The 14256-nt window shown below is 34.2% G+C and overlaps 2 protein-coding genes across 2 annotated transcripts; one reads left to right on the plus strand and one right to left on the minus strand.

Annotated features, from left to right (window-relative positions):
* Positions 1–1192: 1192 nt before the first annotated feature.
* Positions 1193–1840, minus strand: TRIADDRAFT_18878 (uncharacterized protein; the record flags this gene model as incomplete). Its single annotated transcript, XM_002109065.1, has 1 exon — positions 1193–1840. A coding segment is annotated over one exon (648 nt), but the record flags the coding sequence as incomplete, so codon positions are not given.
* A 5113-nt stretch (positions 1841–6953) lies between these two features.
* Positions 6954–13725, plus strand: TRIADDRAFT_52790 (uncharacterized protein; the record flags this gene model as incomplete). Its single annotated transcript, XM_002108341.1, has 12 exons — positions 6954–6974; positions 8999–9161; positions 9296–10585; positions 10879–10988; positions 11090–11160; positions 11469–11605; positions 12237–12371; positions 12524–12634; positions 12803–12878; positions 13080–13141; positions 13239–13329; positions 13527–13725. 12 exons carry the CDS (start codon positions 6954–6956, stop codon positions 13723–13725), a joined length of 2466 nt encoding a protein of 821 aa, XP_002108377.1.
* Between the last annotated feature and the right edge of the window lie 531 nt (positions 13726–14256).

The raw sequence follows: 14256 nt of genomic DNA on the forward strand, positions 1-14256 counted from the left end.
ACTGAGTGTAATATGGCCCAAAATAGAATACTGCCTGAAGCTTATACGGTGTAAAATAGAGGTTTGCAGTTTGCAGATTATAAGTCCTGCACGGCCAGGCAATAACTTAAGATTTACGTACATTGCGTTATTCTGAACTCGCGGTTATGGGCAGTTTAGTGAATAGAGAAATAAAGCATTACTATACTTAACCGAAGATTACCAAGTTGTTGTGAGTCAGTAGGTCGAATATATCAGCTATCCGACAGTCGGAGTACCTTGTGAGTTAATCCCAGCTCCATCTCATCACGATATACCAAACTGTAACAATATTATAACTACTAGCACGAATACTCATACCACCTTAGAATCAATGTTTAAGTTATATTGGGGCTGCACTACACACTACTACTACAATAGGTTTGTCATTGAACGATTTTCGCGATCTATTCGATCTTATTAGACTAATAGACCGACTTAGAATTGAACAGGGTTGAAACGCCTATACTTTAAGAAATACTTGGTGGACATGTTGTTTACCGACTGCAATACTTCAGTATGGTATCGTAGTGTGCTGTTAGTGCTGTAATTATAATGAAAAGCAGAATACCTAAAGCAAATATCTAATCAAACACCTTACAAAGCGCTCAATGGTACCTGCTAACTCATCTTCCTCTTCTTGCTTCTCGTGTTTCTCTTCCTTTTCTTGCTTCTCTTTCTCTTCTAGCTCCTCTTGATGCCTTTTTTCCCCTTGCTCTTCTTGCTTCTCTTGCTTCTCTTGTTTCTTCTCTTGCTTTTCTCGCTTCTCTTGCTCCTCTAGCTCCTTTTGCTTCTCTTTTTCCTCTTGCTCCCTATTTTCCCCTTGCTTCTCTTGCTTCTCCTCATGCTCTTCTTGCTTCTCATGCTCCTCTTGTTTCTCCCCTTGCTTTTCTTGCTTCTCTTGTTCCTCTTGTTTCTCTTTGAGTGATTTCTCATTCGTAGAAATAGCTTCTTCACGCTTACCTTCAGCTTGATAGACATTTCTTAGATTGTTATATGACTTTGCGACATCAGGATGGTTGTGACCCAAAACTGATAATAGAATGTTATAGGATTGCTCGTACATAGAAATAGCTTCTTCATGCTTGCCTTCAGCAAGATATACATTTCCTAGACCGCTATACGACTTTGCCACATCAGGATGATTGCGACCCAAAACTGATAATCGAATCTTAAGGGATTGCTTATACATAGAAATAGCTTCTTTATGCTTGCTTTGATTACTATAGACATGACCAATGTTGCTATATGTTATAGCAATACTTGGATGATTGTCGCCAAGTTGTGTTTGTGTAATCTTGAGTGACTTGTTATACATTGATAGAGCGTCATCATACTTGCCTTGATCATCATAGACACTTGCAATGTTGTTATATGTTGTAGCAATACTTGGATGATTGTCGCCAAGTTGTGTCAGATTAATCTTGAGTGACTTGTTATACATTGATAGAGCGTCATCATACTTGTCTTGATCATCATAGACACGACCAATGTTGTTATATGTATTAGCAATACTTGGATGATTGTCGCCAAGTTGTGTCAGATTAATCTTGAGTGACTTGTTATACATTGATAGAGCGTCATCATACTTGCCTTGATCATCATAGACACTTGCAATGTTGTTATATGTTGTAGCAATACTTGGATGATTGTCGCCAAGTTGTGTCAGATTAATCTTGAGTGACTTGTTATACATTGATAGAGCGTCATCATACTTGCCTTGATGATCATAGACATTTCCAATGTTGTCATATGTATTAGCAATACTTGGATGATTGTCGCCAAGTTGCGTCAGTTTAATCTTGAGTGACTTGTTATACATTGATAGAGCGTCATCATACTTGCCTTGATCATCATAGACTTGTCCAATGCTGTTATATAATACAGCAATACTTGGATCGTTATTTTCAAGAATTTTCAGTTTAATCTTTAATGATTTATTGTATTCCTTTAAAGCCTCGTCATGCTTGCCTTGATTCTGGTAGACCAAGCCAATGTTATGATAGGACTTACTGACATCAAGATGTTCACTCCCTAACGATTTTAATTTTATTTGAAGTGATTTGTTGTAATCACTCAAAGCACCCATAAAATCACCTTGAAGTCGTTTACAGTCGCCCTGGATATCGAAACAATAAGAAATCTTGACCTCTTCTAGTTTCTTAGCTAACTTTTCTGCTTTTCCACTGTATTCATTGGCTTCTATCAATTGATATTTTTGCAGGTAAGATTGAGCCATAGCGAGATAAATAGAATATTCAAGTTGACGACGACTATCGCTACTCTCCGCTATCGATTTGATTCGAGCTACAGCTTTTTGAAAATAAAATAACGCGTCTTCATAATTGCCTTCGCCATGATATTTCACGCCCTTTTTGCGTATAGATTCAATCTCGTCAAATATCGCAGAATTGCTAGTCTGATTGGCCATATTTTACTTTTCAACAACAATCAAAATATACAATTCGAGAAAAATAATCAATCACAATTTGTCTACTCGATAGGGTTAACAATTTTGATCGCTGTACAAATGAGTGATAAAATACGTAAAGAGCACACTATCATGGATGCTCGATGCTTTCAAATCAAGATCAGCATTACAAAGTCTATTTCAGTTAGGAACGTGCTCTAATTAGCCAAATTGGATACGCCTTTATTTGTTAGCGGTTTTCAATCATTCATCCATTATTCTCTTACAATTCATCAGGATGATGGGGATGAAATAAATTAAAGTGGGCAGGCTTTCTTGTCGATACTTCTTTCTATCCGTTTTTCTAATATGCCAACGTTAGTAATCTACGTCATGTAATGATACAATTGTAAGCTCACTTATTAGCATATCATTGGTATAAAATCAGTCAATCGGTCGCATTTTATAAATGTAAAATTATTTTCAATATAAATAAATCATGACCATCACAATAGTACTATACCTATTCATAACAATATTGCATATATCATAACCTATAAACTGAGCAGCAGGTAGATATCATTTAGCACAGTTCTACTCAAATTACTTTGGGTGCCTTCCTTTAATGATCACCCTCATCTTACAAAGATATCAACCATCAACATTCTCTCGATCAATTTTAAATCAAATTTATATTGGTATCCAACGGTTCGATTTATGATTTACTGCAAAGTATTTAATTACCATATGTTACAATTCTCCTTTGTAACTAGAAAACGGGTCTTAAACACTATCTTCACTAGTACTCGTGTTCCTAACGAACTTAGGGACCTATCATAGTTGAATTAACTCTCAACTACTGTAGTGATGCACCCTAGATTTGCTTGTGTTGCGTACTATATTTAGAATAGTTAAGTTTCTAAAAATAGATATTCTTGTGCTGCTAGATTTAGGTGACTGGTAACTACTATATTAGAAAGTGTTATTCACTAATATAGCTGTTAACTAATTATGGTACAGGACGTTATACGACTTGAAATACTAAGATTGTAAAGATGCCCAATACCTTACGGTGTTGGACATTAATGGTAAAGTAATAATATTGTAGCAGTTTGATTAATACTGTAAAATGTAGTGATGATTCATGTCTGATTGTAGACGATGTTATTGCCTTAAATAGATTCAGAGAAAAGTATATAAGGTGTACAAATCTGAGCGTAAAGGAGGAGAAAAGATTTGATATCTAATTGAGCTCAGATTACTTTAGACTAGATTCTTGTGAGTAATTAATTATTGCTGTACTATTCTTTAGAACCTTGTAATAAAAAGCTTTTATAGTACTGGATTCCTCTGTGGACTAAAATTACTGTGGAAACGATATTACAACTACACAAATAAGCTACTTATGACTAATAGGTTGAAATACTTCACTTTATTTACGTTAATCTTAGTCGTAAAATGTACTAAAGAAAACGTAAGAAAATTCTTAGCAATAATAGTCAAGTGATCCTGCAAGTGACTAAATGGAACTGAGCAGCTTAGCTAGTGCTCGGCTTTTTATAGTCTCGGCCTACGCCGATGGTGCACTTGTGAATATTTTTGACTTAGCGACTTCCACTGTTCAGTATACATATCCTAGTATATCGGTGAGAATATCTATCTGTTGAGTAGCTTGATACATTCCGTGATAAACGTTGGAAGTTAACACGATATAATTTGCTAGAAATATTCCTGTAATTTTCTTCTTTGAAGAATATCTTGAGTTCCAAACCGTAAAGGCACAATGATTTCCTATTCGAAATCCCGCCGCTGCCACCAATTGTTAAACCATATCATCGTTCCATTTTCATACTCATCTTTATCAATGAATTGTATTATAAGTTCGGCAGTAACAAATGCTCATAAATGCTAATAACTTGGAGATATTATCAATAAATACTAATGCTAAATAAATAGTGCTTCTTTATAGAGTTTGAATATAGTGTATAGCTTGCAAATATTCTCGTCTATTGGAATTTTAACTTTTCTAGTAGCGTTTTATATCCAGTTTACGATTTAATTTTCGAAGCTAATGTTGAAATTAATTGATTGATCAACTGTAATGCGGCAGACTATATCTTATTCTGTATAAGATTACTAAATCATAATAAATTTAAACCTACGAAACGTAAGATAAAATTCTGCTTTTATTACAATATTTAAAAAGATCCATAAAGAATTCATAAAGAGATAAATTAATCATTTAGTAATATTTTATAGTCTAATCGATTCTAGGATAAACTGTGAGATTATCCAGCCTTTGGTATCACTGACTTAACAGCCAAGTCATTCGAAAATTAATTTTGGATGATACAGATAATGAGAACGACTATCGTAGCATGATTTCTTGATTGTTAAGTACATTAACCAAAATAATGACAAGGGATTAAAATCACTGCTAGTAGCTTACATCCTAGAGCATTAGATACTGAACTTTAGTGCCATTTAACTGGCTTCAGTGAAGCGTTTTAAATAATCTATTTTTGCTCAGGTTTTGCTCGGATTTAAATCGCTGAAACATAAAACACAAGCATTTATCTTATGCTCTGTCGATAAATCGTTCGGTATTGAATGAGAAATATTTAGGCAGTAGTTAGGCAGAGAAATAGGCAAAGCAAGCTGATGGCGATCATATTGCTGAAAGTTTGCGGCAAGTCCGTGAAGTGTTTGTATGCTTGCTGAAGACATGCGATTGCAGACAGGTTACTTGCATCAACGATTTCTCATGCAACAGATTATTTTAAAACAGTGCTTAGACCTGAACATCTAAGAATGATATCGTCAATCTAATATGACCACAATCTGAAATATCTACTAGTGAAGATTTTTCGTTCACAGGCAGTCTATGCACAATTTATAGTACTGTATACTCTTAAACGTTACTTCAATAGGGAAATTGCAAGCTTAGTTCTATCACCGGTAGAAGCAATCAGAATTCCATATCTATATAGTGTATAGCTCCGTTACGTAATATTCTTATTAGTTATTTTGTGTTGATATCTTTCTCGAGATCGAGTTCGATCAGCTTTTCATGGCTATCTGTAATGGAAATTTAGATACCAACATCGTTTGATTCGACTAATTTATATGCCTTGTCGACTGATAGGTAAATCTTAGAGCCTTTCTTATCTGTTAGCCTATCACCGCTATTGCAGCCATTTCTGACGAAAGTCTTCCAGCACTGCTACAAATAACGTACAGTAAGTTAATAAGATGCTATTTCTAGCCCTACTCTGAACTAGTGACTCAAAAAATGGTCTTCCAAGAAACGTTAAAAGTAGTTTCTGATATAAAATTATTGTAGAATATTACAGTCATAAAATTTAATCCAGGTAAACTACGAATATACAACTAGCTCTTAAGCTACCGACTAAACACCCTCCGAAAAGCACACGACTATCTTAACGTCTAAATATAATCCATGAAACCAATAACCCACTCAAATCTAGCGCCGCCATCTTACTTATGATTACTGGTACTAGGAGTTTCAATATGCAATCCATTTTCTTACAATGATCTATCTCTATTCCGCCAGCTCTCAATCCATCAAATCATCGACAATTGCCTTCTGGCAAGCCCGCATAAATACTGGATAGTAGCGATTACGGATAGCCGATGTACGTGTATATTTCAAATATTTGTAATCGATCAAGTTGCCTTCAACTGGTGTTTCTGAAGCCAGCAAAGAAAGCAACTCGTATACTATTATCCTTTGGTTATTCCTGCCGCACCAACTGTTATAGAAGCGAAATTGACATCAAATTATTCAGTTTACTACTCTCCATTAACAGATACTGCTTTTCGTTTATTCGCTTTAATCGATTACTCTTGATCTCCAACAGAATCTCAGCAGGAGAAGTTGAAGTAGCTTAATGGCAGATCAACTAGGATACTAGCATCTTGTCATTTCCAATTTTAAGCAATATTATGGTAAAATCAGGAAAAATTTCCAATCTTTTAGACCGCAGAAATACTAATTTACCACAAGCTACATATTCTTAGCAGTGATATAGTAGGGCATTGTACGCAGTATTTAAATGTGCTTATAAATTCTCTCTACCTGTTAAAATTCAATTTAATTTCTATGAATAGTCTCTCTACAAAGCTATAATATTTATTAATTAATTATCATTCGTTAACAAGTGTCGTAACGGCGGAATAGAGGCCGTTGTGGAAAACAATGTAAAATTCGTTTATGTTATTGGGTTAACAGAATATCTTTCCTATGTATTTTCTTGAATAGGTGTTTCCCATATTGTTTATTTGTAGTTCATCGTCAATTTTTGCTGTAAGAGAATGGTACGCTAATTCAGAGTATCGAAATGAAAGAAAATAGGCAGTATGTTCAGGCTATCATTAGCAATTCAAATTTGGTTTCTTAAGGTAAGGGCGTTCACTCTATTTAAAACTACAAAACAATAAGGCTATCCATTATCTCTGATTTCTAGCAGACGGAAGAAGGAAGTAGCTATCAACGGATGTAAAAATGGCAAACATTTTCAGATGTGTAAGTTTTAGCCCCATAGGGTCATTTCCATAAAACTACTATTTCTTAGACCCTAGCTATGGTTGTTTCAGCTAATTATAAATAGCTAAAGTAATTAGATAGTTGCCAGCATCAAATTGGAATCGATTTTTTATTTGATTTAGCAGGCTATATTACATTACAAGTCTTCAATTAATTCATGATTCAGCAATATTATAGTTATTATAAAGTGCAGAGGATAGTATTAAATGATGTCTGCGGTGTTATCAAACTGATTTCATGCTGGCGTACTATAATATCTCTACTAATGCCATATGCCATTATAAACCATAAATCTATCCTGTCGCTATCGAATTACCAGTACCCTGTGGTTACGTGTTTTAATTTATTTTTTGCTTTCAAGTAATGTATTTTCGTATATCACACGCCTAAATATATGGCAATGATCGTTTTTAAGTAAATCCAGGGTCGATAAGGATAATAATATACGCCACCTCTATAACACTGTAAATGCAATCAGGTGGTTTCCTTCCTAACAATTGCGGGCATCGCCGATGTTCATATCCAATTTTACTTCTTTCTCTAACAATTAGTGATAACCTCTTAGTCCTCAGTTCTGTCGACAGAAAATTATACAAGAACTTAATTAACTTGTTAGCATACCTAATGAGGCGATTTTAATGTCATAAGGTAATATTTACAAGTAATCCCTATCCATTAATTATAGAGTTAGGGAGTAATTTTATTTGCCTCATTAATAACCAGCAATGCAAATTTCCTAAGCATCTAAAAATGCATCGACTGGTGATGTCGTGAAAATTTTGATGTTATGAACTACTGTAAAGGTAATTTTATCATTTCTTTAGACGTTTCTGCGATAGATGTAGAGGATCAAAACGGATTAGAAATGATTCCTAGATCTCAGCAAGTGGCCATAGAATTTATATTTGATCAAATAGTCATTGATTTCGGGCTGTAGCATCGTCAATTCATTATCTATGGGGAAGCTTGTAAAAAATCAATTTTCAATTAATGAAAATTAGCGCAATAACCATCAACTTAGTTTCGGTAGGCCATGTCTAGGGCACATTCTTTCTTCACTACCAGAGTTGAACAATAGCTTTCAAGCAACTTCATGAATATTCAAATTTCTTTTCAAATCCTAAAGTGCTATCGCATAATGATTCGGAAACTTCTATCAATTACTGCAATTAATGATAATATGGCGGCATTAATTAAGACATTGTTGTGAATATAAAGCCTTTACTTACAATCTTAGCAATGTGCCATCACGCTAGAGATGCTAAGGCTATCGTATATACATCAATTAATTCTATCATTACAGTTCGCTAGTAGAATCTGCTAAATCTGCAATTAACATTCTTCATGATGGAGAAGATCGTTTTTATATCGTTGCTTTTGGTTGCAAAAGTATCCTAGTCAACGATAAGAAATTGGAATGGATATCACCTAGTAATTTGAGATTGAACGGATAATAAATAAATTATTACTTTCTCATTTATATGAGATTATCATTTAAACTGTAGACTAAGTTCTAATTTAAATCCTTAGCTTTCTTTTATCGGTCATTCCTCATTATTTTAGAGTATTTAATCATGCCAGAGGTCCTTTATTGCGGGCTTGATTAATTCTGAGATGGATGTGAGGATCTCCTTTTGCGCATATAAATTTTTTCTCTACAATAATGTGCCACTAAAACTATACTGCAGATGAAAAGACTTATATTTCATGTTTAACTTTTAATTACGTAGACCTCCTACCCAGCGTAATCAGCATTCAAATAAATCAACAATAATGACTTTTTCATAAGATACTGACAAGATTTTACAGTTTAACCTCTAAGCGCAATCTATCTCAGAATTGATTTTAGCCATAAATTGAATTCAAACTCTGTTCAGCTATTGGCTCTCACATTTACAAACGTTTCATTCAAGCGATAGACCTATGGCCATTAGTAAAATTTGCATACTTTAGCAATTTACTGCCACTAGCCTCACTAATAACGCTTTTCAATTCCAATGCAGATGGTTGCGATGTACCTTACTATGTGCCTTTTAGCAACGGTGGTGCATGGTACTTCCATATCCATTGATAGTGATCAGTTTGATGCAAGCAGTGAGTTTCCCGGTGATAGCGCAGTTTCTGGTGATAATTCTTATCAAGCTCTACAATCATCTATACTTGCCGGTAAATAATGCTCGTTCTATTCATTTCTAACGAAATAAAGCTAGGCTAGGATAAAAGGATAACAATTTACTCTAGCCTCGTAGCTACTATAACGCATTTTAAAATTAATACCGCTACTTTATCATGTTCTACAGATAGTTCAGGGGATCTACCTTACTCAGTGGAAATATCTTCTCAACAACTACTATCGGAGGACAACAACTACATCACTGTAAGCGATGAAGTGTTTTCTATTGATAGCCAGTCCGACAGTGCTCCATTTCCCTCACTATCGGATGCTCTAATGGATGATTCTTCTGCTTACTTTCCAATGACTTCCGCTGAGGTTATGTCGGAACCTCTCCAAAGTCAAATTGGACAATCGCTCGATTTTTCAAATAATTATATTAGTAGCAATGCAACTGCTATGTTAACGTTGGATTCTACGAAAATGTTTATTTCAACAAATTCAAGCGACGCTTTACAGCCAACTATTTATGTCAGCGCAAATATCTCTGCATCAATGGTTTCCAGCTATAGCAAATCGCCATCCAGTAATCTATCGGTTGTCTTTGCATCTTCAGTTGCTCAGTCCAGTATCGAAGGCAATCCTTCCTCCGAATTGAGCACTACTAAAATTTCGCCGTCATCTGGGTTTCTTAGCCAGCTTAGTGCTACTAATATTCCTATATCAACTGCAATAACAACACCGTCGTCAAGTGTCATCTTAACCAATCTATCGTTGCCTATATCAACTGCAATAACAACACCGTCGTCAAGTACCAACTTAACCGATCTATCGTTCTCTATTTCTACTTCTAATCAGCCAATATCAAGTCAGGATACCCAAATCAGTACCAGCGTAAAGGATCAATCCAGTCTACTATTGAGCAAGGATATTGCCTCCTCTTCTGATTCTTCGTCTTTCTATTCTCAAGACATGTCTTTATCATCCTCACCTGTAGCCATGTCTAATATGCAGAGTTCAACGAGTTTAGTAGAAATGTCGGTTTCTAGCTCTTCCAAGGTTGATATTCCACGATCATCCTTCGTTTCCAGTAATTTATATCTAAAGAGTTCTAGCATCAAGAACGATCTATCTATTCTTCCCTCGAAACAGAGTAGTCTCTCGGTCTCAACTTCATCCAGTGTAACCCTAGATTTGTTCTTTTCCAGTGATTTATCCTTGTCCAATAACTTAATTACAAGCACACAAAATAATACTGGCGACATGATTACGAATTCAATCAGTAATCCAGCAACTACAAACTCACCTGTGACTACGCCAACTCCAACCGTGAATCCTTGCCTGAATAATCCATGCCAACCTTTTGCTGTCTGCAATGCACTATCAACATTAACGATCGGATACTTTTGCACCTGCAGAGTGGGCTATTATCAGCAAGATGTAAACGCCCTTTTAACAAATAGCCAAGGGTGCTTAGGTACGTTTATTATATAATTAAACAGCCTATGTAAAGCAGTTTAATATGCATTTTCTAGCAAGCTTCGTATGTTACTAATATTTCTAACGGCTAAAATAATACATACCGCCATTCTACGGTTAAAATTTCTTGTTTTACACCATAGTTAGCCATAACAGTAGATAGCTAGTAAGCATTAAATAATTAGGCAAATTGATCTTGTCTTGCATACAAGCAGATACAAAATGATTTTAGAGATTAGGTTAATACATTGATAATATGATCACTTAATTAGCTGTAATCCCCCTATTTAGAGGGTAGCTATTTTACTGGTACTCTATCTCTAGACGATGTATTTGAGCCTACATTAAATGATCCTAACAATCAAAAAGGACAACGAATAAAGAATGATAGCAAAACACAGGTAATCTAACTAGGTTGCAGCTTGACTAATTTTTGTTTTATATAAGCAATTTACATGGACGAGATTTCCATGATTTTGTTTACACTGATGGTTATTTCTAGATCGAAGCCGCGATACGAAACTCCCAAGATGCAGCTACCAATTTTCTATATATCATCATCACCGGCCTGAGGTATTAAGATTTTGCTTAAGTCTCTAGCGGCACTTTATTATTTAAGCACTAGGTATGAGAGCGTTGTCAATTAATCTTTTGCTACTAAGGTGATATTCATTTTAGAAATAAGAATGATAATTTAACAACCATAGTTAACTTCGTCAAACGCTTATCTTGATATACACGTATTAAGTATAACCTGAATTATACCATCTTGCTAAGACTACTGCCTAATTTTAGTATTGGTTAAGTGCACGTACAGATTTCACATCAGATATTTATAGTGAAAACTATTAATTCATTTACTATTCTTTGTCTAATTCTAGGTCTGGGAGTATTATTGTCGATTTCTATGCTGTTTATGATAATAATGCCACAGTAAATCAAACTGCAATTCAAGACACTATCCAACAAAATGTTCAAACGGTGGGCAGCATAGTAGTTCAGGGAGTTAACGTGACGGGTAAGACCATCTGAAAATCTATTTAACCTTTAGAATACACTTTCAAAACTTTTATGTGTAGATTTGAGTAATCTTGACAAAATAGATGACCTTAGCGTCTCTAGTTACTAAAAGTTCTTTCCGTAATAACTATCCTGCTTTTGATGCATTTCAATTTATTGCAGTATAAATGATCATGAATACAAACGAAAGCAAACATTATTCAGTCCAAGTAAAATAGTCACAAATTTTAGTTCGTTTTCTTGATTTGCATTTGATGACAAAAATACATTCGGAAATTAGAAATTAACGATAGCTTCGTTTTTCTTCAGACTAATTAATACTCTTATTACGGTAGTAGCTATGAAAATAGCTAGAGCATAATGCAACAGCATATAATTTTAATGCTGCTCGATGTTGTTAAGTAATATAACGGCACTTAGTAATATTGGAAGATCAATCATGGTTTAGTATTCTCTAAAATGAATAGAATACCATATCCTGTCGTACTTAGTCTGCTTGGAACATTATATATTTTATATCAGTAATATACGGTGATCTTAAATATTTTCAGCACATAAAAAATATTTCCGTAAATTGTTGTTGTAATCGCTTAGTCTCTTCTCTATTTTACAATATACAATAATTATAGAAACCAATGAGTGTGCAGTCGATAATGATCCTTGTTCAGGCCAAAAAGAAACCTGCATTGATTTACAAGACGGCTTCAAATGTCAGCGTTGCCCGACAGGCTTTCAATTTAACACTTCCACCAAAGGCTGTTCAGGTATTAGTGCTACGAAATAAGATAGTCATGCATAGGCTAACTGAATCAATCATAAAGGTCTATAAGGCCAATAAAGAATTATATTCAGAGAAATAGCTAACTACATCAAGCTACGCGAATTAAGGTATATGACTTACCAACTTATAATTTAGACATCAATGAATGTTTGGCAAGTGTAAGTCCATGCAAAGCGAATGAAAAATGTATTAATGAAGATGGAAAATACTCGTGTACATTGAAATCTACCATCAATCCTTCTCAAGGTAGTTACAAACGTACTATAGCTGGTCGTTTATTAAATCAATTGCTTTCAGCCAACAAGATAAGCAATTTTATAGCTGTTGACATACTACGAATTCTCTGCAAATAGAATAAAAGATGAAATTAAATGTTATTTCTCCTTTAATTGTTATTTTTGACTCATTTTTCAGTGACTTGTACAGCTACTAGCTGCTTAAATGGCGGCAATTGCAGTGTTGATAGTACTGCTAACGAAATTGTTTGTATGTAAGTATTTTGATGAGTAGCATGAAATCAAGCTTACAATTCCATAAGTGAGTTCTCAAACATTGCAAAATGGAATGGTTAAGATAGCATTTATGCCTACTATATTGTTTTTTATTGGCTATAGCAATGGTGATTTCATATTAAATTGCGGTTGAAAGACTTCTACAATAATTCTATATCATTATCCATGATGACTTATAGTAAATCATTCTATTTCAGTTGTACAATCTTTTTTACCGGCAAAAATTGCCAAAATTTAAGCAGTAAGGACTTCATTTTACATTTTTCAAAAATTACTAAGAAGCTATCGAATATTCAACACTTTATTCTAATAAAGTGAAATTATTTGCTACTATTTAGCCATTACCATCATCCTGATTACATCAGGTGCTGGACTTGGTTCATTTACTGCCATTCTCTTAGTGGCTGTAGCTTATTACCGACGCCAAGGGTAACGAAAACTAGTTAATTTACCATTCTTATCGATAGCATTGCAGTGTTATTACTATAATTAAGTCAATATTATATCTATATCGTTAAATTCCCGTAAAATAAGTTAAGTGCGAGCTAGGATATATTATAGCGATTATAAAGCTTAGTTTTTAAGCTTAGATATATTTATTCCTTAAAATCCACTTTTTCTTATAGTAAATCACTAACCAAGAAAAGTATTAATGATGACTACGAAGAAATGATTGACGGTAATAATGATCTAGTCGATAAAGAAAAGGGCTATATCAATAATGACGCAGAGGAAATTCCTCTTCGACCATATGCTGGCCAAATAGGTGGAGAGTATACAACTATCATTTACGAAGCTAAACATAGGACTTCCATGATTGGATAGAAATTCTTAAAATGGTTACAGACAGAAACTGTTAACTGATAGTATTCATTCTTTTACCTGATAAGTTTGCATTTAGCACTTCTTTTAAACACTTTCATAGCTGTACAGTTTGTAGAAAATATTCCGCCATGAAGATAAACTGTCGCTATGGATATATGAACCAAACCAAAATATCCAATTTATACTTCGTTATCCTTATGATTTTAGTTAAGATATTTATATAAATCTACGTCTTAAGTTCTGTTGGACATGAGTAGGAAAATAAATAATCTTGATGTGAAGTGAGCTAAAATTATTCCAATATTTCAAGTATTGTATAGTCCTACAGTATGTAATACCAGTTGAATTTAAACTGTTCTCTAATTTATTAACGTGACATACTTGCCCACTGAAAAATGTACAAACAACTAATCAAATCCTACTCTTTACCTATTTTCGATGATTTTTGATAATAAAATTGTATTAAGATGATAAGTTTGGTTAAAGTCATGATATAGTTTAGCGGAACATTTTATTACAAAGTGCAGTAAT

Source organism: Trichoplax adhaerens, genomic scaffold, assembly GCF_000150275.1.
Source record: "Trichoplax adhaerens TRIADscaffold_1 genomic scaffold, whole genome shotgun sequence".
Lineage (NCBI taxonomy): Eukaryota > Metazoa > Placozoa > Uniplacotomia > Trichoplacea > Trichoplacidae > Trichoplax > Trichoplax adhaerens.